Source organism: Acartia tonsa, chromosome 12 (genome assembly GCF_053477335.1).
Source record: "Acartia tonsa isolate MP-2025a chromosome 12, ASM5347733v1, whole genome shotgun sequence".
Classification (NCBI taxonomy): Eukaryota; Metazoa; Arthropoda; class Copepoda; order Calanoida; family Acartiidae; genus Acartia; species Acartia tonsa.
In genome coordinates, this window is record NC_137271.1 from 46,187,891 (window position 1) to 46,215,702 (window position 27,812).

The 27,812-nt window shown below is 44.7% G+C and overlaps 1 protein-coding gene across 1 annotated transcript; it reads left to right on the forward strand.

The window, feature by feature from the left end:
* The first annotated feature begins 772 nt into the window (after nt 1–772).
* LOC145333379 (uncharacterized) lies at nt 773–26,866 on the forward strand. The gene is made up of 5 exons (XM_080178498.1): nt 773–873; nt 1,034–1,123; nt 1,712–1,819; nt 18,376–18,514; nt 26,863–26,866. Exons 1-5 carry the CDS (start codon nt 828–830, stop codon nt 26,864–26,866), a joined length of 387 nt encoding a protein of 128 aa, XP_080034624.1. The 5' UTR covers nt 773–827.
* The last annotated feature ends 946 nt before the right edge of the window (nt 26,867–27,812 follow it).

Genomic DNA, 27,812 nt, shown 5'->3' on the forward strand with positions numbered 1-27,812 from the left:
TGGTTTTATTTTATATTAATTACTGTTTTGAGTGTTATAAAGACCCTGAGCCTAAAGCTAGGATTAAGAAAAAAATACATTTATCTTATCATTATGGTTTTGAATTGCTTATAACAACATTTTCATCTTTTAACTTTTACAAAGCAATGTGTCAGTTGGTAGTTTATATATTATATTTTTTCAGCGACTGCTCTTAATATTGCTTCAAGGAGATATTGCACACTATCAGTGAAAACACTGCTACAACATGGAGCAAATGTTGATTCCAAAGATATTAATGGTAAGTATTTTAAAGATATTTTATTATCTATAATACAAAGTAGAACGATGTCTGTCCGTCTGTCTGTCCGTCTGAAGCTTAAGATCTCGGTAACCGCTGAACCGAATGGGCTCTACTCTTCAGGGAATATACCTACTGGTCCTGTGGTGGTTTTAAGATATTTTCTTGGGGGGTGGGACACCCCCAACTCCCCCAAAAACAAAAATCCCCCCCCTTATTTTTTATTTTGCTCTGCTACAGACTGCCACAGGCTGCATTTTTTTTTTTTTTTTTTTTTTGTAACCTTTGTTGAAGGTTTCTTCACTTTTTTTACCATCTCTTGGGTCAAAGCCCCTAGAGGCTAGGGGTTAAGCCGCTAGTTATTTTTATATAGCATATTTATTCATGGTATTTCTATGTACTTATAAGAATAACAAAACAGTCTCATCTGATTGTTACTCTGTAAATGGAAAGCCTAATGTAGTTTAATCTAGGTTACACTAGTCTCATGCTGGCTTCCTCTTTTCTGTACTCCAGTTATACTCCACATGCACCAAGCGTAATCAAAATGCTACTAAAATATGGAGCAGATGCCAATGCTAGAAATAATAAAGGTTTGTAATACGAATAATAGCATAGATGTACAAATAATAATTGTGAATGATCATATGTCATCTAATTTTTTATAACAAAAAATCCTATGTTATTCTACATATTTTGAATCAAAATTACTTTTTACATTGAAACAATAGTTTTGAAAGAAGTTACATTTAGGAACAACTAGTATAATGCTTGCATCAGACCCAAGAGTATTCCAAATATTACTGGAACATGGAGCAGATCCCAATGCTAAAAATTATGAAGGTTTGTTACACATATATTAGCAGGTGTAAATCCTGTACTAAAAAGTAGTAAGATTTCTATGTCTAAAGCAAAAGATCTTTTCAATCCTGGAATGAAATGGTTGTATATTTCATGGAAGCTTGATGAATGTCTTGAGATTGTTTTAGGCTATTTTCCTGACCTATATCATAGAGACTAGTTAATGGATAAAGCAGCACGATTTTTTAAGCAATCAAAGTTGGTTATAATTGTTTCAATTTTGATAATTCCAAATTGAGGCGTTCCTGCAGCTCAATGGTATGGAGGATAGGGGATTGTTTATTTGTTGAAAGGTTTACATGGATTAAAAGCATCTAACTTTCAACAGTCACTACGCAGTTTCCCAGTTAAAGAGGAGATATGGAGATCCTTAAATGTTCACCTTCCCTTATAAATATTACACCTTTTCTTTTTATCTATTTGATCAACCTTCTCAATTTTTTTTGACTACAATATATTATATTTCCATCAGGTATATATATAGATGTACTAAAATTATTTTGTTTTCCTCTCTTTATTTTCTGTTTAGTGATTTTTAAAAAAATATTTAACTAATGGATTAAAATCTAGGAAGAACTGGCCTTATGTATGCAGCTTGTAATTATGACACACAGTATAACACAGTATTAACAATGTTTATTGAACATGGAGCTAATGTTAATGCAAAGGATAATAAAGGTCAGTTAAATATAGTCTTTCCCTAACCTTGAGGTTTCAAGAGTAAAACAGTTTAACAATTAAATCCAATATGACAATATTCAAAACGGAAACTTATTTCACATATTTGTGGTATCCGCCGAGGATAAATGGCAGACACCAGAGTTCAATTAGATTACGGCAGTGTGAACAGACGTGGACACCTTACTATAGAGAAGCTACGCTTCTCTAACATTCACTAAATAATAAACAACATCTATTTCAGTTGTCACTTTATTGAAGGTCTAAAGAGTACTAAAGCTATATACAACAAACAATAGTTACACAGATAGGAATAAATAATCATCAATAAAAGCAATATAATACATATACAATAGTCAGTTTGGGCAATAATGATCCCCCATCCCTGAGAAGGGTGGGGGGAATTAACAATGCAGCTTAACCATAATAAGGCTGTCAGATTCAATCATTAATTTTAGGTATAGGGAGGGGGTCGGCAGACCCCTTCCCCAGGACTCGGGGGAGGGCCGTTGGCCCTTCCCCGAACCCCGGTCAGGGGTGCCATAGGCATGGCTCACGGTTGCCGAATACCACAACTCTCCCCTCGGAAGGCTGGGAGGGAGCCTCCCTACCAGACTTCCGACAGTGGTTGAGGCCTTCGGTCCGCTCCTTAGGGCTAAGATATATACAAATGATAATGATTCAATGGAATCCTAGTGGTGATTTTCAGGGCTGATGGGCTCCCAACGTGGGGTAGAAGGTAGAGGCTGGTTTTGGTTGGACACGTAGCTCGGCGCCGGCAGGTGTCAGGTTGGCGTGTGGCACAGCTGCTGCTGGGCCGGTCAGCAGCGGGGCATTCTGGTTGTTGTTGGCAGCGGCTGGGGCACTGGCTGCCAAGTTGACCGTCTGAGCGGCAGCCTGACCTCCCGAGGGGCCGCGGGGTCTTCCAGAGGGCGGTCCAGGCCTGCCTGGGCGGTCATGCCCACTATCGGCTGATTGCATGGACACCATTTCCTCGGCTGCTTCCCGGCCGATGGGAATGGCATCCCAGTCTACTGAAAAGTCCCGGGACTTGGCATGGGTGAGCCGGGCTCTGGCCAAGGCCTTCCTGTACAAAGTTGGATGGTACAGGAACACTTGTGACATCGCATTCATGGCGGCCTGTACACCTCCTTGTGCGGCTGCCAGGGAAATGATGGTCAGGTCCCCCAGCAGTTTGAGGATTAACAACAGCAAACACAGTATGGCTGCGCGATCTCCCCACTCGTGGATAGCTTGTCTGAATCCAGCCCAGACATCCAGGGCGGCCTCTCCTTCCTCCGCCAGTCGATCGATGTTGTAGGACACTATCCCATGGTCCCCAGTGGCCGAACAGCTACCTTGCTGAACGCATGAGCCATAGGACAGGCTGGTCAGCATGGCGCTTTTATACGCTGGGAACGCCAGCAGTTGCTGCCAGTCGTTTAACTCAGCCTGCGAATACAAGCCCCCTGAACTAAAGTCATCCAAGGGTTCTGTCAGCAGCTGCTTGGGCGTATCCAGCGGGGGTGGCCTCTTCTTAGGTGCGGGGGTTAACTCTATCCAGCCTTCCTCCGCGTCACAGTCAGGGGGTAGGTGGAGGAGCAAGGAATCTTGGTGGCGTGGCCGCTATACACTCGTGTCACGGCGTCTACAAATCCTGTGGGTTCCACTGGTACTTTGTCCCAACATTCCTTGCTTTCACGGACAACGTATTTGTTGCGTTGGCAGGTAAGCTGGAGCAGGACATCTCCCCTCAGCACCGAGAACGTGCTCCCCTGGACACGCACCGGGTGGGCCGGGTCTAGTTGCTGGAGCTTCCAGCAGTTGGCCGCTACTTCTTCTGCTGCTGTGGTTTTCATGCGTGTCTCCAGAGTAAATCCAATGTAACCTGCATGTATCTGGGCCTGCAGGGGGACATCAACATCCCTGGCCAATACTCTGGGCAGCGCTGCCGCCGCCGGGTCAGCTGCCACGAACAATGCTGGGTGGTTGGTGGCATGGGCCTCAAAGTCGCAGTTCACTATTGAGGTGGGGGTGGTCATGTTGATGAAGAACTGAGCTTGATGGTCAACCAGGAACGCATCCATCACTAGGCTAGGCTGGAGGCTGCGGATCAGCCTCAAGGGGCAATCTCTCCCCAGGTGGTCCCACACGTAGGTTGCTTCCCCAGTGATGCAAGACAGCTCGGAATGGGGACATTCTAGGGTCAGGTGGTCAGATTGAGACTCCACCCTTCCATCCTCTACCACGTAGGTCTCTTCCTTGACCAGCAGCCGTCGTTCCTGGAGCACTAATTCGTTGCGGTACAGCTGGCCCTCGAAGTGGACATCCTCCCCTTCACACCCCACCCCCTCTGGGCTGTTGACCAAGGCGCCCACCATATCGAGGGTGAAGAACAGGAGGTGGTTCAGCTGAAACGTCAGTGGCTGGGTCTTGCCTGGCAGCGTGTAGACTCGGTTCCTGGCCAGGTCTCGGCACGTTTCTGGATCAATCTTGGTTGGCCTCATGAGGGTGGGGACCGAGGTCACCTTGAGGTGACCCCATACCCCACACCTAAATGTCCACTGGGACACGGTGAGCTGGCAACTGTATCCTGTTGTTTCTCTAACCTTGACTTGTTGCAGGACATGTACTTCATGGCCCAGGGGCACCTCCTGGTGTAGCGGCTCCGTGCTACACATCTTCTCCTTATTGTAGGCTGTGACGTGGGTGGGGTTGGCGCAGTCCCACCCTACCAGGACGTAGCTAGTTGTAGGCCACACGGCTGCCAGCAGTAGTCCCCACAGGACCATCCACCAGTGTGAAAAACTACCAGACAGCCATCTACCTCTCGCACGCGGCTGGGGATCTTCGGCTCGGGTCACGGCTGCTTCTTGGGGCTGGACACGGCTGGGCTGCTCCTGGCTAGATACAAATTTCCATTGAGCGTTATCTTTGTGTGTCCGGGGCACCCCGATACCCTCCCCAATGACAGACTGGCAGGCAACTGGCGCCTGCCTGGGTGTCGGCTCCCCTAGCCCCAAGTGGTCCCTTCCCTTGTCCATGGCATGCCCAGTGGCATGGGGCTGAAGTGCGGGTGGCAGGCTCGCCCTGTCTCACATCCCTCCCCTGCCCTAGGAACTCAGGTGCATGTGGCACAGGCAAGTCCTTATATCCCCAAATTTCAATCTCCCCAGCCTCTAGTGCATGAGGCACAGGCAAGGTTGGGGTTTTACAATAGTTTGGATACAATACATTTGTTAAATTTAACTTATCCTGGCTCGACTGGAGGTGCTGGGCCTCTGGGTTCCCTCGGCTGGCAGGGGGTGCTGGATGGTGTATGGCTGGGCTCTCCCTACAGGCTGGTGGCGCTGGCTGGCTGGGGGTGACGGGTGTCACCCCTTCCTCTGGGACTGCTGGCTCGTTCCAGGATCCAGGTATCTCGGTGGCGGCGACGGTTGTCGCCCCAGGCACCAGGTGGGAGGCGCTGGATAGCACCCCCCAGTCATCGCAGGTGGCGGCGCCGGGTGGCGCCCCATACATCGACTCTGATGCGCTGGCTAGCGCCTCCTGCCTCTCTCGTTCAACGGCCGCCAGGGCCTCCCCGTACACCGTCTCAGTGGCGCTGGGTAGCGCCCCTCCACTCTTGCTGGGTAGGCTCGGCCGAGCAGGCCCCATCATGTTTAGGCTAAAGGGCTGGGGCCTCAGGACTTCTGGCTCAGCAATGTTGTTGGGCTGCACAAACTCCGGCCCCAGGTGGTTGAGGCTGAAGCCCAGGCCAACCCGGTTGGGCTCAGCCGCGCCTCCCAGCACGTTGATCCTAGCTGGAACAGTTCCAAACTGCGGCATTCCATCGGCTCGGCCCGCTGCGTTGGGGGCGGCTGCTTGCTGCTGTGGTGCTGGGGGCGCGCTCCCTTCCATGTTGGCTACTCTGCTGGGCTTTCCTGGGGGAGCGCCCTTGTCGGCAGTGCGCCTCCGGCCGGCTACCTGGTCCCAGTCGGCTCTGCACTTGGCCGCCGTGTGGCCAGCATAGTGGCAACGCTCGCACTTGGCAGGACGGTCACGGCGTGGCTGGGTGCGTCTCTCCTCCTGGCTGACTTCCATAGGCGTCGGACAGTCTCGGGCTCGGTGGCCTTTCCCTTGGCAGCGGTAACAGCGGCCTACAGTCTTGTCATCTGGGGCGACCTTACCCATCTGGTGGAGACCCGGAGCCAAGGCGCCAATCTCCATTGGCTCCGACTCGTCGTAATTGGGCAACTGGACGCTGGCTGACCCTGTGAGCCCGCCGGTGGCGTCCACTAGGCACACGCCCTCCTTCAGCTGCTTGGTAATCATTGTGACGGTGAACATGGCTCGCCTCGTGTACTCAGGTACAGAGGCGATCTCATGACTCATCATTTCACGTTTCACATTAGCGTTACGAATGCCACGATTTAGTTCATCGATTAATAACTCGAGATCCTCATGGCTGTAGGCCTCCCTATACAAGGCACACTTTGTGGATATGTATGCTTGTATAGGTTCTGTCGAGTGTTGCCTGTAATCCCTGAAGGCTTGCTTCAAAGTCTGGGATTCAAAGGCTGGACGAAATAACATTTCACACTCGGCCTTGACTTGTTCATAAGTCAAGGCTTGGCCTGCCTCGCCAAACAGATGAGACGCCATTTCCGCCGCTTGCCCTACTAGTGACAGTAAAAGGGCGTTGCGGCGGTTGAGGGTGTCATGGGGCTGCACGCGGTAAGCCGCCCATGACATCTCGAGTCTGCGGATGTGGGAGCTCCAAGATTGCTTGGGCGGCCCCCTATACTCCGGCAGATTACTCAGCATCAGCTTGCGATACTCGGCTGGAGCCGGCTGAGGATCATCCTGGAGCCATCCTTGGGCCTGGTCGCCTCCTGGCGCTTGCGGCTGCTCCATCGGGTCAACGGTTCAGCGGCGGAGCACAAAGTTATAAGGCAATAAGATAAATGTCTATTCACTGGCGGCTTTCTAGCCTAGCAGCCAACACTGTTTATCACTGAATTGATAGTTTAGTTACAAAGATATAACTTAAATGTACTTGTCACTAGTTTTATTCTGAGTTTTTGTAGAGTAGGCTGGTAGGGGTAGATAGCTGTTGAGGGTCTGAACTGCTGTCAGGAACTGATTTGGTTTTCCTTTATCACACTATAGATAGGAGGGAGAAGCTTGTAATTCTTTATTTTCTAAAAATACCTCTGTTGGATGCTATGGAGTAGCTCCGCTCCTGTGTGTGTGTGTGTGCGTGAAATCTCCTGTCCTTGCAGCGCGCTTACGCACCGTCAAATCCGCGCACACAGGTAAAACGCGCACTTATCCCTCAACTCGCTCTCTCATTGGTCCGCTTTGTCCGTTGAATTTTATGATATTTCCCGAACTCCGTTGCGCGACCCGTAAATGGCGCTCTGTGTTCCCGGTCGCTAGCTCCACACCGTGGGCGGACTTAGTCAAGTGTGGGTAGGAGGGGGGAAGCGCGTGAGGGGACGGGGTAAATCCGTCCGTTCCCCCTGTGAGGAAGGGGGAGTGCTGTGGGTTTGAGGTAACTGTGTGATGAGGTAATGGTGCCCTTTCTCCTTAATCCTAGGCTTATTTGTTATGTCACCTTGATTGTATTTCCTTCAATGGAGAGTGGGCCCCTCCCTTTCCTCTGGAATAAGGGGTGTATTTTTGTTGTGCTGTAGGCTTGGGTGGTTAGATTGTTTATCAAGGCTTTGTTATATTACATCTAGATTCTATTTTTGGCCTTATCACAATACATAACAGATTTGCTTACCAAGCCTGTTCTATTTTTAGTTTTATCACAATACACAACAAATTGTTTGCCAATCCTTGCTCATAAATCTATTGTTTAGCCATCACACTAGGGTGGTAATCCCTACAATGTGATATAATATCTGCTTTTCTAGATAGGTGGCTGCGCTGTAGCCTCTCAGGATGCTTGGAGTTGGCTTAGTTTTCTCTGCTTTGGTACACTACACTCGTATGTTGGCTCGCAGCTCGCAGCTATTTGGCGTGTTTCAGCCTGTCGGCGGCAGGGAATGTCCCGTCCTACAGCGCCATATATCCGAATCCGACTGTTGGCGGCAGGGAATGTCCCGTCCTGCGGCGCCACTGGTTCGAATCCTTGGCTTGTTTCAGTCTATCGGCGGCAGGGAATGTCCCGTCCTGCAGCGCCGTGTATCCGAATCCGGCTGATGGCGGCAGGGAATGTCCCGTCCTGCTAGCACCGCTGGTTCGGATCCTGCTATCTTTTGCAGTAAATGTTGGCCTATTTTCAGCCATTTGCACTTATTTGGCTTGTTTCAGCCAGTCCGCAGGCCTGTTTCAGCCCTTTGAGCGCTCAATTCTCCGTTAGATGTCGGCGCTTCTCGCGGTTCTCCGTCAAGTTTCGCTGTTTCACTCCCACAGCTGCCGGATGCAGAGTTAGACCTTGCTGTCCAGGGTGGGTAATTCAGGTTGCTTGTGTCAGTTTTGCCAGTTTCACTGCTGGGAGTACCTTAGCCTAAGCTGCGCGTCTGCTCTACACTTGTGGTTTGCCGTAATCTCACACAGCTGTCACCAAAAGTTGTGGTATCCGCCGAGGATAAATGGCAGACACCAGAGTTCAATTAGATTACGGCAGTGTGAACAGACGTGGACACCTTACTATAGAGAAGCTACGCTTCTCTAACATTCACTAACTAATAAACAACATCTATTTCAGTTGTCACTTTATTGAAGGTCTAAAGAGTACTAAAGCTATATACAACAAACAATAGTTACACAGATAGGAATAAATAATCATCAATAAAAGCAATATAATACATATACAATAGTCAGTTTGGGCAATAATGATCCCCCATCCCTGAGAAGGGTGGGGGGAATTAACAATGCAGCTTAACCATAATAAGGCTGTCAGATTCAATCATTAATTTTAGGTATAGGGAGGGGGTCGGCAGACCCCTTCCCCAGGACTCGGGGGAGGGCCGTTGGCCCTTCCCCGAACCCCGGTCAGGGGTGCCATAGGCATGGCTCACGGTTGCCGAATACCACATATTAACTTTGTCCCTAAACCAAATTTAAACATCAATCTGATAGTTAACCAGCTAATAAATTATAAAATACTAGCGGCTACGCCCCTAGAGGCCTCTAGTGGCACTTTAAATGTTTTTGTTTGTTAAAGTTTACGATAATTCTTTATTTTACGGATACCTCTTAATGTAACGTTGAAGTCTCCCAGATTTTAAGAAAATTTTCAATTTTTTTGTCATTTCTTTTGGGAGGGTGGTAGTACCCTCCCCCCCAAATAGTTAAAGACCTTCCCAGGACATATGAGAATCTACCCTGTTAAGGAGAACCCGATCAGTTCAGCGGTTAGCAAGATCCTTCGGTACAGACACACAGACAGACAAACATCCTGTTACTTTAGTATAAGGATATGAAAAAATCCTAGAGTATTTTACAAAAGAGATATCCCCTAGTATTTGTGTCTTTATCCTCTAGAGGGTTTTGGAATGCTAGTATACTTGTTACCCTAGCAGTGATGTTGGTGTACCAATCTTTTCTTAAGATTTTACATATTTTTATTCCCTTCTTTCACTTTAGGTTTTACTGCTTTGGATTGTACTCAGAAGAAAATTTTTGAAATAGTTTCTCTTACGTATAGAAAGAAAGAAGAAATAGCAAGAATACTTCGAGACCATGGTAAATTCATTTTAATCAAACATTATTTCTGCAAATAGGAAAAATGTTAATTTTGATTTTAAACTAAAGTGAACCAAAACAAAAAAAACACTTTGCAACTTGGTTTATTTTGAACCATGATAGTGGCTTAACATGTAGCATTGTTGCTCATTGTAGGGTACTGTCAGGTGCACAGAAGCAGAAGAAGCACCATCACTAGACGTGATACTCCAAATACACTTTTTCGAATTCAATGTACAAAATTTTATATCTCTATCCCTACTGGCTAAATAGCACCAGGCCTTCTGCATATTTCAATTTAAAACCAGAAGGCTAAAGATAAAATATCTAAAATATCTTTTGTCAAAGTCTACTCTACAACTAGCACCAGTCAGTTTTCTAAAAAAATCACTGAGATTGTGAAAAAAGACATCGCCAGCACTAGTTTTGTTCAAAGTTTAACAATCTTACTTCCATTAATTTAAAAAATATGCAGAACACCTAAATTCATCTCAAAGCAATTCTCCTATGCCTTTGAAATGTTTGTATAAAATAACATGATTTATTAAATAGAAAATGTACTAAAATTTTTTTGTGCCATCTTTCAATCACAATTCATCAAACAGTGATAAATACTTTGTTGTATTAGTAAAACCAAATTCTGTTTATAATTGGAGTTTCTTAAATGCATTTTGATTTATGTTAAGGATTTTAAATCATAAATATTTTTATGTGCTGATATTTCATATTTTATATAATATTTATATCTAGGTGCTCCAAAAAAAGAAATTACAGAAGTTATTCAAGATTATGCAGCTAATGTAGTTGATATAGCATTAGATCTTTATTATTTCTTACTTATTTGGGGATCTATAATTTTTGTACCATTTTTGTCATTTTTTAATATTATTGATTGTTCCGGTAATAATTGTAACCCTGCAGGATGAAAACTAACTTTAGCTTCAATTTAATCTAGAATTAACGAATTGAATTTAGTATTTTGATAATTAGGTTTTCTAATGAGATTTCTTTATTATTTCTTATATTTTTGGAATATGTGATTTTGGTACCCTTAAATACTATCGATTGTTTGGGTAATATTTGTAATCCTGCAGGATGATAACTAACTTCAAGCTTTAATTTAATCTACAATGTAATCATCAATTAAATATAGTATGTTAATAATCCTAAATAAATAATTTACTGGTACAAGGATGTGTCACATTCGATCCGATGGCTTGTTAGGTTAGAAAAAAAAAACGTGGAAATGGTTTTCACAAAATGTACTTGGACCTCATGGTGAGTTCAGAACATGCTTTCCCTAAATTGATTTAGTAGCTTCCCATAGTTGAAAATTTTCAAATTACTTTTTTTACATGGACACTGCTATTCCAGGGCGGCTCACAACTTTGTTTCCTGCCTTGCAGTGCCTTACTTTTTGCGGTTCCTTCGCGGCCACTGTCTTTTGGCAAAGTTAAATCCTCTACCTTACAGTGCCTTGTCTTCTGCGGTTCCTTTGCGGCCACCGTCTTTTGGTCGGTTGTGTCAGTTTTGCCAGTTGCAGCTGGGAGTAATATATCAAAGAAAGAAATATTTGTAAGACTAATAAGTTTAATTTTGAATAAAGTCTGAATTTTAAATTATTATTATTGATTATTGTGTTGCACAAAGCCGTCCAATAGTTACAGAGTCTATTCTCGAATCTGATTTAACCTTGCATAATAAAAATCAACCCCAACCTCACACAATAAAGTATGTGGTGTTATAAGATAAAATCCTAGTATGTTTTACTCAAGAAATGTCCTCCTAGTACATTCGTCCGTAGTATGTTTGCCCCTTTGTACGTTTTTCCCACCTGTATGTTGTTTTAGTAGGTTTGTCAGTTATTGTCGGTTTCATGACATCGCCTCTTAAGGGGAGTATGTCGTATTTTCACAGTAGCTTTTCTCATATTTCTGATCCTTGCTGGGAGCTCAGACCCTGCGGGGCATTCAATAACATTTACCTTACCTAACCCAAAAAACCTATAAAAATTTAATGTAAAATACAACGAAACGCCCTTTAAGAATCGACGTCACGAAAGCGACAATACATGGTTTGTCTGTGTACCCACAAATACAAGGATGATAACATCCATAAATCCTAACCTAACATTTGTAGAGTTTCAAATACTTATAAGAAGAATATAAAGGACATACTTACATTTTTTGGTCAACCCACTCCCCCCCCCAAAAAAAAAAAAAAAAAAAAAAAAGTTCCCCAAAAATTTTTCTTTTTCAATCTAAAACAAAAAATGGTTGCATCGAATTCAACCTCCCCTCCCCTTCCTCAAGTGCCCCAAGACATAGCCGCTAGTAATACATAGCCTCAGCTTTATGTGCTTTGCTTAAAGTTATAGAGATATTATCGAGAAAAATTTAATCTCTGGCAAAGTTAAACCCATTTGAGGATTAGTCCAGTTCCCTGAAGAGTAGAGCCCAGCGGTTACTGAGATCTTAAGCTTCAGACGGACAGACATCATAGACTTTGTATGATAGACTAGCGGCTACGCTCTTAACATCTAGGGAATCTGAGGATAGAGGGGCTAGATAAAAAGCTAAAAACCATTACAAGACCTAAATCTGAAAATAAAATAGCCTAATACCATAAATAGAGAACCTAATTTGTAGTTATTGATAAGCTTATGACAAAAAACCTTACTACTTTATATGAAAGAATATACTAGCGGGTACCAAACTTGCGTCTAGGGAATCTGCATAAAAGTGGAAGGAAATAAAAAAAAAACCTAAACCCACACTAAAAACTTTTAAAATTAAATAAACAAAAACAATTGGAAGCCATATGTGACGCTTCCATAAAATGGAGAACTCAATCGGTTTGGTAGTTATTGAAATCCTAAGCTACAGACATAAAATAAAACATAATTTGCACTAATTGACATGTGTTATTACTTCATACTATGTTAATAATTTTATTTTTAAATATCCACAGTTTAATCCTTGTTTAATTCTAAAGATTTTTTTTTAGAGTTTTGAGAGAATAAGAGAATATAGACCCTCCCCCACTCCGGAAGAATAATTTATAATATATTGATTCATAATATATTGAATAATGATTCATGATATAATTGGCCGTGTTAAACTAATTAAATAATGAAGAGGAAACAAAGTTTGAAAACATTCACTTAACTTAAGTTGGAAGAGTAATACCCTAAAAAAAATTAAAAGCAGTTAAAATGTGGTAATACGGCAACAGACGGACGGGCAGTTTACAGAATTGCTACGCAGTGGCTTATCATAACAAGCCTTCTGCACTAATCCCATTATATCACCAATTACCTCATGACCGCCGGTGACCCCGCTGTCCAGCGGTCAAACTGGCCTGGCTAAATATGGGGAGGGGCACGGACACGCAGTTATCACGCGCCCCTCACGCAACTATACAACCGGGAGGCGCTGCCTCCCCTTTTACCACAGCTACCCCCACAGACTGTCTACCGCCGTGGGCTAAGCCCTTGTGTCCCACACCCCCTTCAAACCTAACCTATTGTTATAATCTGTTGTATATATATAGTAAACATCCATTGTAAATGTATTCAGTTAAATATATAATTTCTGTATGACTAAATCCTGCTAGTTTGTTTTGGTAGAATACTTCAAGGCTAGGGCTCGTTGGATTCGAACTCGCAACCGGTGAGCTGAAACGCTTCGGCTTACCACATCTTGGTGTCAGCGTGTTTCAATCGAGCCCTACAGAAATTAGCCTATTCTACCTCTGATTGGACCCTTTTGCAAGTAAGGGGACAGTCAGCTGCCAACTGAGAAGCCAACTGACCCGTGAGACGGCCTTTTTAGGTCGATTTTCCATCATTTGAACGCATTATGTAGGCCTCTGGCCTACGGCAAGCAGATTTAGCCTGCTAAAAGCGCCAGTTTACGGCGTTTTTTCCGTACCGTGTAGGAGTAGCGCTAGGTGTGCAGCCACGGTAATCGGATAATTTAGCTCAGACGGCTACAAAACTGAGTCTAAATTGGCAAGTGTAGCTGGGACAAGCCCCAGGACACCCAGGCCAAACCTACGAGACGGACAGCTAAGTGCTGGTCTCCCTGAGAAGGCAATGTGTGGCTGCGAAGCTTCAGCACACAAGTAAGGCCTGCTACTGCGACGGATAGCAGAAATTGAGCTAAAGGCACGGCAGGACGGGACATTCCCTGCCGCTGCCTCCCAGGATTCGAACCCGAGGCGCTGCAGGAAGGGCCATTCCCTGCCGCCATTTTTCGGGATTCGAACCAGCGGCGCTGCAGGACGGGACATTCCCTGCCGCCGCCATCCATCTGACCCTTGCAGGACGGACATTCCCCTGCTGCCAGTGCTTCCAGAATCACACCTAGAGCTCCTAGTGATAACTACACATAAGTGTGTATAAATGTCAACCAAGTGATAAAAAGAAATATAAAATTGTTGACCCAGTGATAATTGATAAGCTCTAGTGATTCGAAGCTACAGTCTAAGCCACCACCAGCGGTCTACACACCATGGTAAGCGATACTACCATAGCTGCGGTTCGGCCACCGCCGAAGTTTCTGCCGACCCCAGCCGAGCGGGAGGCCCCCCTGTCTCAAGGGCAGGACCTCCACTTCCCCTGCCACGTCAGGGTGAGGTTTCCTACTCCTGACCCTACCCAGCATGTACAGGTTGATGCCATGGTCGATTCTGGCAACCGTGTACCAGGGTCTGCCGTCATTTCTGAACACCTCATGCACGCAATGGGCGTGCAGCGCATGTTGGTTCCAGACAACACCCAAATCCTGACTGCTAACGAGGAAGGTCAGCCTCTCCAGGTAATCGGAAAATTATATGAATTATATATGGCAGTTTCACACACTCTTATACTCCATCTGTACCACGTGACTGTGGTACGGAATCTCTCACACCCTCTGAACCTAGGAGGGTATTTTCTCAAGGAGTTCGGAACTAGGCTCTGTTTCGACATGCAACCCCCCTGCTTGTGGGTGCGTGGGGAGTTCATCCCACATCGTGGCGTCCCCATCGACCGGGAGACAGCCGAGAGAGAGTTGAGTTACGAGGGGCCTCTGCCAGGCCCACTGCCAGAGCAGCCGCGTGTAGTTGAGAAGGGCACGCACTGGGTGGATGCTGCGCTAAACGCCCATAGGGGGACCAACCTGCTAGCCATGGGGTTGCCCCCAGTGCCCAAGGTGCCTCTAGAGAACCTGCCAACGACGTTTCCCGAGATTTCCAGCCCTCCAGAGCCGATCTTCTCCGCCGACACATTCATCAACGGCCAGCCGTGTCCACCTGGCCCCCTCTACCTGGGGCCCCCAGCAATTCAACTGGCCAAGTCCGAGTCCAGGCCCGTCAAGTCGCGGTCTGATGCACCCGGAGCCACGCTCAACCCCCAGGAATCAGCCTCTCCCGGCGCCGTGCCCGTCAAGTCATGGCCGGACGCCTCCGGAGCCACGCATGGCTCCGATGCCTCAGCCTCTCCTAGCGCCGAGCCCGTCAAGTCGCGGCCGAACGCCCACGGAGCCCAGGCTGGTCCCAGCGCCCCGGCCTCTCCCAGCGCCGAGCCCGTCAAATCGTGGCCGAACGCCCTCGGAGCCACGCCTGGCCCCGACACCTCAGCCCCTCCCGACGCCGAGCCCGTCAAATCGCGGCCGGTGGCTCCCGGGGCCAAAGCCGACCCCGTGCCAGCCACGTACAGGCTAAGCGCTGTCACTCCAACTGATGGCCAACCACCCCACCTCCGTACGGCCAAGAGGGTGGTCTTGCCTGGCCGCGGTGTCATGGCTGTCCCTGTTGAACTAGTGGGGCACCGTACCAAGGATGCCATCCAACTATCTGCCCCAGAACAGAGGTTCGGGGAGGATCTTGTCATCCCAGAAGGCCTGTATGCCCACAGGCCTGGCTCCGCCAGCGTGTTCCGAGTGCTGGTGGTAAATGAAGGGGAGATGCCTCTCCTGCTGGACGCCGGCCTCCCCGTGGCTGGGGAGCTGGTCAAGCCTGACATTCTGGAGGTTTCTGACAAGCCTCCCCCTCGTATTCATTCGTTCCAAGAGCCTGTTGAGCCCCCAGATATGCAGGAGCTGTGGGCAGCCCTTGAGATGGAGGAGAACGAATTTCTGCGCAAGGACCCCCTGCTCAAGAAGGAGGTCTGGACCATGTTATCAGAGTACAGGGACGTCTTCTCAAACTCTACCCCCGGCTGCACTGACGTAGTAGAGTTACAGCTGCGCCTCAAGTCAGGGACCCAGCCGATCCGCCAGAGATTTAGGGATCTGAACCCGCGGCAGGAGGCTGAGCTGGAGAAGCAACTGGACACCTGGCTGCAAGAGGGAGTCATAGAGCCTTCAGACTCCGCCTGGAGCAGCCCCCTGGTGCCCATCAAGAAGAAGGACGGGAGCACCCGCTGGGCAGTCGACTACAGGGCCCTCAACAAGTGCCTTGAGCTGGACAGCTACCCCTTGCCCAGGATCCAGCAGCTGGTAGAACGAGCGGGAGGACACCGCGTCTACAGTGCCTTAGACGCGGTGGCTGCGTACTACACCATCCGAGTGTCCGAGGACAGCCGGCCCTGCACCGCCTTCACCACCCCTAGGGGCTTGTACCAATGGAAAAGGATGCCCTTTGGCCTCGCTACAGCACCGTCTGTCTACTCCAGATTTATTGCAGGAGTCCTGAACCCATTAGGCACGGCCAACCTCCAGTCATATCTTGATGACGTCCTGACCTTTCACCAGGATACCTGGGCCCACCTGGCCAGGCTCCGGGAAGTCTTGGAAGCCCACCGCAGGGGAGGAATCCGCCTCAAGCCAGCCAAGACCAAGCTGTTTCGAGCCAAGGTGGACTATCTGGGCCACACCCTCAGCCGTGAGGGGATAGCCATGCAAGAGGATTATATTGACCGCATCCTTGACTGGCCGGCCCCCATCACCCCCAAGGACTTGCTGGCGCTCCTGGGGTTCTTTGGCTACTACCGCCTGTTCATCCCAGAGTATGCCGACCTCACCTACGAGATGAATCGGCAGAAAACGGCCAAGACACTGACCTGGACGGCTGAGATGGAAGCCCAGCTGCTACAGCTCAAGGACAAGTTTCGCCAAGCCCCCATCCGAGCGCCGCCCAGGTTTGACTTACCGGCTGTGTTCCAGCTCACCACAGACTTCAGCAGTCGCGCCATCTCTGCCATCCTCAGCCAATGCCAGGACGGCAAGGAGAGGCTTATTGCCGCCGTGGGGCGCAAGACAACCAACCCCGAGACTCGCTACCCATCCTGGAAGGGAGAGATGGCCGCCATCATGTATGGAATTCGGAAATTCCACAGCATCTTGTCCTACCGTAGTTTCCAGATCAACACTGATTCCTCAGCCTTGCTACAGATGAAGTCGCTGAACACATCCACAGGGATGGTGGCCCGCTGGCAGGAGGAGCTAGCGGCCCTAGATTTCACTGTCTGCCATCGTCCTGGCACCCAGAACACCAATGCTGACGCCCTCAGCCGCCGGGAGGACGATAATATGCCGACAGCCACCGCCGAAGAATTAGCAGAGCAAGCTGAGTACATTCACACCCTTTGCCAGCTAGGGGAGCCCGCAGCTGGCAGGCCCTCTGCAGCACGGCTGGACCCGGCTAGAGTTTTAGAGGCACAGACACAGACACAGACACAGGACCCCCTCTTGCTCCGTGTCCGCCAGTGGTTGGCCGATGGCAAAGCCCCAACTAAGGCTGAGCTGCGCGGCAAGGAACGAGACAAGCAGCAGTACGCCAGCCGCTTCGCAGCCCTGGGACTCGACGAGCATGGCTGCCTCACCACCACCGACCAGACTCTGACAGGAGAGAGAACAAGATACCTGCTGCCCTCGGCCCTCCAGCAGGACGCGTTTTTCTGGCCCATGGGACCCCCATGGCCGGGCACTTTGGAATGGACGCTACTATTGCCCGCGTCGCCTTGCATTTCTGGTGGCCCAACCTGTCCCGTGACATCCGCCTGATGGTTCAGACTTGCCCTGAGTGTGTACAGAAGGTTACCAAGGAAAGGTTGAAGTTAGGGATACACGTGCCCTCCCGCCAGGGGTATCCACAGCAAGTCCTGTTTATTGACCTGGTGGGGCCTCTGCCAGAGACCCCAGCCGGGAACCGCTACATCCTCACCTGTCAGGATGGGTTCAGCCGGTTTGTCAGCCTCTACGCCATCCCCAACACGGTGGCTGAAGCCCTTCTGCACCGCCACCTGGCCACGTTCGGATGTCCCCTGAAGATCCACTCCGACAATGGGATGGAGTTTACTGGCCAGGTATTCAAGGAACTGGCCTCCAAGCTCGAGATTGGCCTGACACATCCACCGCCCTACAACCCGCAGTCCAACCGGGTGGAGAGGTTCCATCGGACGCTCAACACAGGCATGCGACTGTTCCTAGACAGAGACGACAACAACTGGGAGCCACACTTGCCTGCCATTGTCTTCGCCTACAATACCAAGGCCTGCAGATCCACAGGCGTGACCCCGTTCCTGGCCTACTTTGGGAGAGAGGCCAAGCTTCCGGTGGACATGGTGCTCCGGCTGCCAGACACTGAGTATGCCTCGGTCCCAGCCAACGTCCAAGCTCTCCTGCAACGCTACCATGCCGTGTACGACGCAATCCAGCAGCGAGAGGAGGGAACCATCCGGAGGAGCGCGGCCGCCTACGAAGGCACGGCCAAGTACGAAGTTGGAGACCTGGTCTGGTATCTGGCCCCCCGCCTGGTGCCAGGGAAGTCAGCCAAGATTACCAAGAGATGGACTGGCCCTTGGAAGATAGTGTGACAAGCCACAGACGTCCATTATGTCATCAAACCTGCCTCTCCAACAGCCAAGATCTCGGAGATCACCGCGCATGTAGGCCGACTGCGCAAGTACACCGGAGATGTAACTGCCCATCCAACAGACATCCAAGGCGACCTGGACGGCGACGAGGACGCCACCGAGCTGCCCGCCGGAGCTGCGGCGCTGCCAGCTAGTGACCCAGGACAGTTCCCAGTGTACCAGCCAGCAGCCGCCGCCCCACAGCCCAGCACCAACCCAACGAACCACCGCCGCCGCCGCCAGCTCCAGAGCCACCTAGGGATGCCATCTGGAACCCTGATACTGACATGGAGAACCTGCCGGCCAGCAGCGAGCCTGCAGGAGGAGAAGCGGCCACTGAGATGGAAGAGGCGGCCCCAGAGGGTGAAGCTGAAGCGATGTGTCCCCTGCTGATGACAGCCGTCCCCATCCGAGTGGGAGCTAGGAGGCCAAGCAACCTGGACCAGGCAGGCGCCCCCATGGAATTTTACGCGCCTTCCTCCATCGTTATTCCCCCCTTGGGAGCCTCCAGAGTTAGCCTAGGCCTCCGTGTCCAGCTACCAGCCGAGACAGAACTAGTCCTGCAAACAAGGCAAAACTTCCAACGACGGGGCCTGGCTGTCGCCAACCCACGGCTGGAAGCCAACCGGGAGTTGACAATGCTGATATCCAACCACAGCCAGACAGAGCAGCGAGTGTCCCGCGGAGCCTGTATAGCCAGAGCTGTCCTCCACCGAGCTGTGCCCCAGGAAGATGTTGTCGTGCGCAGACAGAGGCTGCCGTATCCCCAGGTTCAAGGCCTGGTGGCTAGGGAGCCCCGCAGCCCTTGAAGGGGAGGTTGTGGTAATACGGCAACAGACGGACGGGCAGTTTACAGAATTGCTATGCAGTGGCTTATCATAACAAGCCTTCTGCACTAATCCCATTATATCACCAATTACCTCATGACTGCCGGTGACCCCGCTGTCCAGCGGTCAAACTGGCCTGGCTAAATATGGGGAGGGGCACGGACACGCAGTTATCATGCGCCCCTCACGCAACTATACAACCGGGAGGCGCTGCCTCCCCTTTTACCACAGCTACCCCCACAGACTGTCTACCGCCGTGGGCTAAGCCCTTGTGTCCCACACCCCCTTCAAACCTAACCTATTGTTATAATCTGTTGTATATATATAGTAAACATCCATTGTAAATGTATTCAGTTAAATATATAATTTCTGTATGACTAAATCCTGCTAGTTTGTTTTGGTAGAATACTTCAAGGCTAGGGCTCGTTGGATTCGAACTCGCAACCGGTGAGCTGAAACGCTTACCACAAAAAGACTTGTCTGTTCATCTAGATGTCTAAGGGATAAGAAACTGGCAGTATAAAACTTGTTGAGTGTCAGAACTGAATAAGAATAATAATTGTACGTAAATTTCTTTCAAAACTGTATAAATACAGGAAACTGATTAAGGACAGAATTTTTGACTTGATTATAAAGATTGTTTCTGTTATTATATTGTACTTTGTTGTCCTAGGAATCAGTATTCAGTATCATATGAGAATTATAACACGTGAAAAAGTAAAAACTAACATGTTTTTATTATAATTACGTACAGACATTTTGGTAACAGTAATAAGTTGCTACGCTTTTAAAATCGTACCTTTGTTTAAAATCGACAGGACGAATCTAAGATGCCTTAATTAACAATTAGAGCTCTCCGTTAAGGACAAATGGACCGACCCTTTTTATAGAAAAGTTTTGCATTTAACCCTTACAGATCGGGGGGGGGGGGGTCATATTGACCCCCCCACTCTATTTTTTCAATGTCATTTTTTTTGTAGGTAAGATAGAGAGTTGTGACTTCATGACTTTTTAAGTTTAGTAATTATACGTCGGCAAGAGTTGATTTTATTAGGATATCTGGTCTGTGTCGGTCGTGGTGTCCGGTCAAAGTCGGTTGGGTAGCACCAAAATTTTTAAAAAAATTCTAAATAATTCTTAATTTCTACATTATGACTTTGTATATAAAATAGAAACCTAAATTTTTTTTTGTTGAATACTGAGATATCAATGACCTTATGAGAAAAGTGGTGTTATGACCGTTTGACCGCACCCTGACCGACTTTATGACCGATTTTTGTCCGGCTTTTATTACAGACATATATCATGAATATCGTGGCTTCTATTACAACTAGAGACCTATAATTTTTTTTGGTAAATCCTTTAGCAATAATAAACAGATAAAAATATTAATTGGCGCTGCCAACCGCCGTTTTACCGCCGTAACCGCCGAAGATGGCGGTTTCCGTTATTTGCCGTTTTTTGGCGATGATCAGAAAAAGTATTTTTTTGTTATGAAAAATAAAAGTTCGTCCTAAAATTTGGTCATCCTAGCTGCAAAATTGGCCGCTCTACAGCTGTTTTAAAATTTAGCGGCTGGCCGCTAAAAAGCGGCTAAGGAGCGGCCTGACTGCTATGACTAGAAAAAGCAATTTTCTCTAAAAATACACATGAACCACCAGAAAAAAATTTTACGTCTTTATCTGTAACAGAAGCCGAGATAGAGGGGGGGGTCAATATGATCCCCCCCCCCTAGATATACCACACTTTTCTGGGATCTTGCTGCGTCAAGTATCAACTGTTGGGAATATCAAAGGATGACTCCATGCAAAATTTGAGCCGGATCCGGCCAAAACCGGCCGTGAATTTTATGAAAAACCGGTTTTTTCCGGTTTTTAGGGGGTATCTGTAAATCGATTCAGCTGGAGCAAAACTGGTTAGAGGTACAAAAAATTTTACTTCACATGAAATTTAGCCAATGCAATTGCCTACAAAATTGTACTTCATCATCAACTTGATTGGACAACTCTTTCCCCTCCTAAATGTCCATTAAAACCTCGGAAACGGCAAAAATCGGCAAAAATCACGCCTTCGGCGGCAAATAACGGCTAAACTGTCAGCCGGAGGCGAATGAAACATAAATAAAGAAATGTCTGCCTCACAAAGTTGTTCAACATCAAAGAGATGCTTGAAGTCTCTAAAACGACTCCTTCCCTCCTTTAAGGGGAATAACTGAAAAAACGTGATTTTCAAAAGTATGCCCACTTCGTGGGTGTGGGGGGCACTGAACCCGTCACCCCAGGGTCACCAAATATAAAGTCTAGGCGGCCCACAATGCTGAATTTTCACCAAGTGAAAGTCTTGTGTCATTATCTCTTATGAGAAAAAAGTTATTAATTAATTAAAATTTCAAATTGTGATTTTTTGATGGATTTCTTTGATGAAATGACAGGCTGGTCAATTTTTAGGCCATTTTTTGCGGTTTTTCGGCCGTCACGCCCAAACAGTTTGAGATAATCTCACGGGACCTTTTGCCCAACCTAAGTCTGGTTATTTGTGAGGTCTAGGAAAAAAAACAGACTTACACAAAAGATTATAATTATAATCTTTACACAGAAAAATGGCACGAGGTGAGGGTTTGAGGGGGCAAAATGAGCCGACCAGTGATTTTTGACGGCACGCAGCGACGTCGTGCTTCATCCAATCCGGGATTTTTTTTTTCTTAGACCATACAAATAACCAGGCTTAGGTCGGGCAAAAGGTCCCATGAGATTATCTCAAACCGTTTGGGCGTGGCGGGCCGAAAACAGCAAAAAATGGCCTAAAAATTGACCAGCCTGTCATTTCATCAAAGAAATCCATCAAAAAATCACAATTTGAAATTTTAATTAATTAATAACTTTTTTCTCATAAGAGATAATGACACAAGACTTTCACTTGGTGAAAATTCAGCATCCACAACAGTTACCTCCACAAAAAAAAAAGTAATCAGTTACCCGCAACCTAAGTTTCTGGCAAAGATAAGGTTATAATTTTGTGTCCATGCGACATAATTTAATATTGTAATTTCTATTAAGAGCAATGATATCTTTCAAAATTTTCATTGGACATAAAATGTCATTTTGAAATGCCTAGAACTTTTTTTATTATTGAAGCTAAAAGCTTCAAATTTGGGGTATTGGGTATACTTATGGAAGTCTTTCAGTAGTTAAAGCTTTGTATTTCTTACAGGGATCCTTTATATAGATTTTTAACATCACTCAAACATAGAGTAAATCTGTAGGGAAAGAAGACTAAAGTCCATAAAGATTGTTTAAAGAAATGAAAGCTAATCATTCTAATAAAGTAATAAAGTGTGTTTGTTTGTTTGTACCTAAGGATCTCGCTAACCGCTGAACCGATAGGGTTCTCCTTAACAAGGTAACTTCTCATAGGTCCTTGGAAGGTTTATTACTGTTTTGGGTGAGAGTACCACCACCACCCCAAGAGAAATCACAAAAAAATTATGAATATGAAGTGAATGCTTACCATCTTCATTTTGTGATGAGTTTTGTTTTACAGTCCAAAAAGAAATGTACCATAACAATGGCTGACAAGTCCTTTTATACCACCAAGCCGCGTCACACACACACACACACACTTACACACACACATACACACAAACACACACATACACACACACACACACATACACACACACACACACATACACACACCCACACATACACATACAGATACACACACACACACAGTCTCCTTTCTGACCCCTGATATCTACCCTTTTTTAGGAGGGTACTAATAAAACAAGGATGACAACATCCATAAAAGCGAAGCACTGAAACGGTAGGACAAACGGACATTAATACTTGTATAGTATCTGAACTGAATAATCAGAATTTAAAAGTATAAGAGCCGAAGCAAAAGTGTAAGTAAATTTGTTGAAAAACTGCTTGAAGCAGGATAATGTTTATGGACATACTTACATTTTTGGACTTGATTATAGAGTTGCTTCGCTTATAACATTGTTCTTTGTTGTCCCAGGAATCAATATACCAAAAATCAGATCAAACGGATAATTAGAACACTTGAAAATGTGTTGTTAAAAAAGTAGAAAAATCAACATGTTTAAAATGGACGTACGGACATTCTGGTAATGATTATAGAGTTGCTACGCTTTCTAAATCGTACCCAACTACTTCAGGAATCATCATGCAAAGTTTGAAATCGATAGGACAATTTTAACATGCCTAAATTAACGAATAAAAGCTATCTATCTCGGACGGACGTACGGACGGACGGACGGACGGACGTACGGACCGACCCTAAGTATAGAAAAGCTTCGCTTTTAAAAATAATCAGTACAAAACATGTGCGTGGAGTGCTATCTATAATACAAAGTAGAATGATGGCTGTCCGTCCGTGCCTGAAGATCTCGGTTACCACTGAACCGATTGGATTCTACTCTTCAGGGAATATACCTACTGGTCCTGGTACTGGTGGTTTTAGGCTTTTTTTCACAAAAAAAAATCTCCAACCCATTTGTTTAGGTAGGCTGTAGCACTTCAGTAGGTAGCCTGTAGCGGTGCCTATTTTTGTTTAACAAATTCTATAAAGGGGAGTTGACTTCCCCTTACCTCATAGGGCGAGGCCACCAGAGTATGTATAAATATTTTAAATGAAAAATTTAGAGAATAGCAAATTACTAAACGATAAAAAAATTTTATTCTTTATTTTTAGTTGGATTTATTGTATATTCGAATAACCGTATTAAAGACAACTTTCTGTAGGTATTTAAATGAAAAAAAAGTTTTTTAGCCCCGAGGGGCCGAAAGCCCGGCCCAGCGAAACAGGTATTGCTTAATGATTTAAAATTTTCATATTCATGGAAAATTATCTGTAACTCAATGCTATACATGAATTTTCAGTTTGGCTGAGAACCGGATATTAATTGGTTTCAAAGCCGTACTAGAAAAGTTTACTTGGTCTGAAAATCTGTTCAACAGCTGTTTAAAAGATCCCAAAGGACCATCACATATCTAGCTACTTTAGACGCTATTTTTTTACGGCTTTACATGAATTTCATTGATGATTTTACATAGAATAAGATAAAAGGGGGGAGAGGGATGTTAGTTTCTTTTTAAAAGTGCGTATATACAGAATACAGATAATTTTAATCAAAAATAAATTCTAGCACAAAGATTAAACATAAAAATCAAGAGAAACGGTGGTATTTTAAATAGCTTTATTGCTTGGTTAGGTTATAGGCTATTTTTTTATGAAAGGTTCGTAACATTTCTTGAAAACATCCCCCCCCCCTCCCCCAAAAAATTAGAACTTAGGTGAAATAGAAGAACAGAGAAAAAAGTTTATTTGTTCTTGAAAAAAAAACCAATAAGGTTATAAAATGTTTTCTCGTATTCATTCGAATCCGGTGGATAAGAACTGGTTCTCATCCATACGAAAAAACTATGTCTAGCATCGTATTATATCCAGATTTCTGCGGATATAAAAATGTACAATCATAAGATTAAAACCAGTTTTTTAGCCCCGAGATGCCGAAGGCCGAAGCCGTTTATAATACGATGCGAGAAATAACTATTAAAAATTTCTTTTTCTGTTTCATTGGATTTTAATTTTTCATGATAGTCCTGTTCCAGTCAATGACCCTTTACTTATATTATATACTAATGCTGTTTTTTTTCTGTCAACAAGTATGTCAACATCCATAAAAGCGAAGCTCTGAAACGGTAAGACAAACGAACATTAACGCTTGTAGAGTGTCAGAACTGAATAATCAGAATTTTAAGTTATAATTTCAAAGCAAATCTTTAAGTAAATTTGTTGTCCTAGGAATCAGTTTTCCAAAAATCATAACAATCGGATAATTTTATCACATAAAAACTTGTTGTTTAAAAAGTTGAAAATAAACATGTTTAAAATGGACGTACGGACTTTCTGGTAACGAATATAGTGTTAATTCGCTTTCTTACTCGTACCTAACCCATGTAGGAATCATCATGCAAAGTTTTAAATCGATAGGGCAATTCTAACATGCTTAAATTGACGAAAAGAGCTATTTGTAACGTACAGACGTTGGGGTTGACCCTAATTATAGAAAAAGATTCGCTTTTAAAAAGAGAAACCAGTAAAGAACTTTAATCTTGATAACTTTCAGATATTCTTGAACGTTGCCGAAACAAAAAACTTCCAACAAGTTAAAGGCTTACACCAACCCACTTGAAATTGTTATTTACGCATTGTGAAGTACATATATTAACCCCTTACAGCTAGAGGGCAAGTCCCCTGTTTGATAATGAATTTCCGACCTTAAGTGAAACGAAGTCAATTTTTGCTTCCTTCATCCTTTTATTTAACAACCTTTGTTTTTAGGTCCTTTTTCACTTAAAAATTTCAAACGGCTGTAATTTTCTTATTTTTGAAGTTAGAAGAACAATTTTTTCACAGAAAATGATTATCTTTATGTTAATTTTTATTAGAAATATCAAAACATAAATTTTAGACATGTAAGAAAATCTTAAGTTTAAAATTTGAAGTCTCTAAGTCAAAAATTGCTGTCACAGGAGCCTTTTAAAGATTTCTGGAGACCTGGAGGATCAGGACCTGCAGGATCATACCTGGAACCTGAAATTGACTTGAACACCTGTATTTCATATAAGGATTTACTACTAGAGGATAATATAATATTTTTGTAATATAAAATGCTTTGTTTAACCCATTAGTGCCGAACCGGGCATTAAAACCGGGTTCCGAAAAATGGAAAAAAATCGGTTTTCGGCTTCATAATTGCATCATTCTCAGTATGAATCCCCCCTCTACTACCCTGGCTTTCGTTTCCCCCTGGAGCAGGCAGTTTAGCTTACTTCCGTTTGTTTTTATCAAAAACAAAATTTCAAATAAATTTAGAATACTATTGACCTTGATAAATTTTAAGTGAGTGTAGAAAGAACTCGCTTAAGATTTCAAAAGTAATGTTATTAAAGCTTTCTAACCTTATTACTTTTATAATATTTGAGTACCTAAGAAAGAGATAACCAACCTAATTAGTAAAAGTAATTAAAATATAATTATATACACATAAATATGTTTATTATTCGATATGAGTGTATTTATTGTACTATTTGTATACAAATCTGTATAAATATGTATAAACGACGCTAGTGAAAATCCCAACTTGAATAATTATAAATGACGCTAGTGGAATACCCCACCTTTAAAATGATGTTAAAGCAAAATATATTCAATGAAAAAATATATTACCCTTTATAATCTAACTCTCAGTGCCGTGCCTCCATTGTACCATTTTTGATCTCTTAAACATTTTGTATAACCAAAATACCAAAATACATTTTACTATATATAAAAGATAACTCAATACCTTTATTTTCTTAACTTATTGCATGATGTTTAATACATGATAACTACATACTGACTGCTTTAAAGCAAAGCCTTGAATACCAATGTGCGCTTCACTATACGTGGAGCTGGTTGTACATTTTTGCAATGATGCAAATATATTTGCAACACTGCACAGTTCAACCCCCCCCCCCCTGCATCAATAATTTGCTTATAGTGTTGTAACTTGTCCTAGTTATCATAAAAATAGAATTGGATGAATAGGAATAGGATTGTTAGCAATATGGATAAAGAATGGATAGACAAATAAATATTGAAACACAAATAATAATAATTATATTCAGGTAATACAGCATTGATACAAGCCGCAGCATATGGACACCTCCCTGTGGTACAGTATCTTGTGGAGGAGAAAGGTGTTGATGTTAAGGAAAGAAATTATAGTGGTAAGTTTTATCATTGGTAGTATCTTTAGAAGTTATGAATTATATGTAGATATATTTATAGTTTATTTGTTTAGTATTATATTTAGGTATATTAAATTATAAATTTTAGATAGATAGAAAGATGGATAAAACATAGACAGATAAATATTGAAACACAAATGATAATGGAAATAATTATATTCAAGTTCTACAGCATTGTTAACCCATTAGTGATGAACCGGGTATTAAAACCCGGTTCCAAAAAATGTAAAAAAAAACAGTTTCCAGCTTCATAATTGCATCATTCTCAGTATGAATCCCCCCTCTACTACCCTGGCTTTCGTTTCCCCCTGGAGCAGGCAGTTTTGCTTACTTCCGTTTGAAAATCATGAAAATTCAAAATACCCCTTCTAACTTTTTTGTTTTTATAGTAACATCGCTGATTTTTTTCGTGAAATCTAATGTTTATTGACAAGTACATCTATTAGTGAATTTGTTTTATTCAAATTATTATTTTTCATATGATTTTTTTATCGTTTTTTTACGCCCTATCATGACCCGGTTCGGCTTGGCCATAAATACCCGACAGTTTTAAAACCCGGCTCAGTTTCGGTTTTTATTACCCGGTTTTAACTTTTCACCCAATAAAAATAACAGTTTACGTCATTAGTAAGGGTTTGAGCCACCCTAATAACCCTAGTAATTGGGTGTCACCCAATAGTTTTATGCTCGTTTTCTGATATGTAACACCCAAATTTTATATGTTCTTTTTTTGTAGTGTGTGTCTTTTAAAACTTCGAGCAACGGGTTTTTTTACCTGAAAACGGCGGCACCTATACCCAAAACACTAAATTTGAAATAAATCGCTT

What these genes read in the sequence shown, in the direction of transcription:
- LOC145333379 (XM_080178498.1), top strand. Translation starts at nt 828, where the DNA reads ATGCTACTAAAATATGGAGCAGATGCCAATGCTAGAAATAATAAAG. An exon ending in CAATGCTAGAAATAATAAAG is followed by an intron (nt 874 to 1,033) that starts GTTTGTAATACG and finishes AGTTACATTTAG; the next exon opens with GAACAACTAGTATAATGCTT. An exon ending in CAATGCTAAAAATTATGAAG is followed by an intron (nt 1,124 to 1,711) that starts GTTTGTTACACA and finishes ATTAAAATCTAG; the next exon opens with GAAGAACTGGCCTTATGTAT.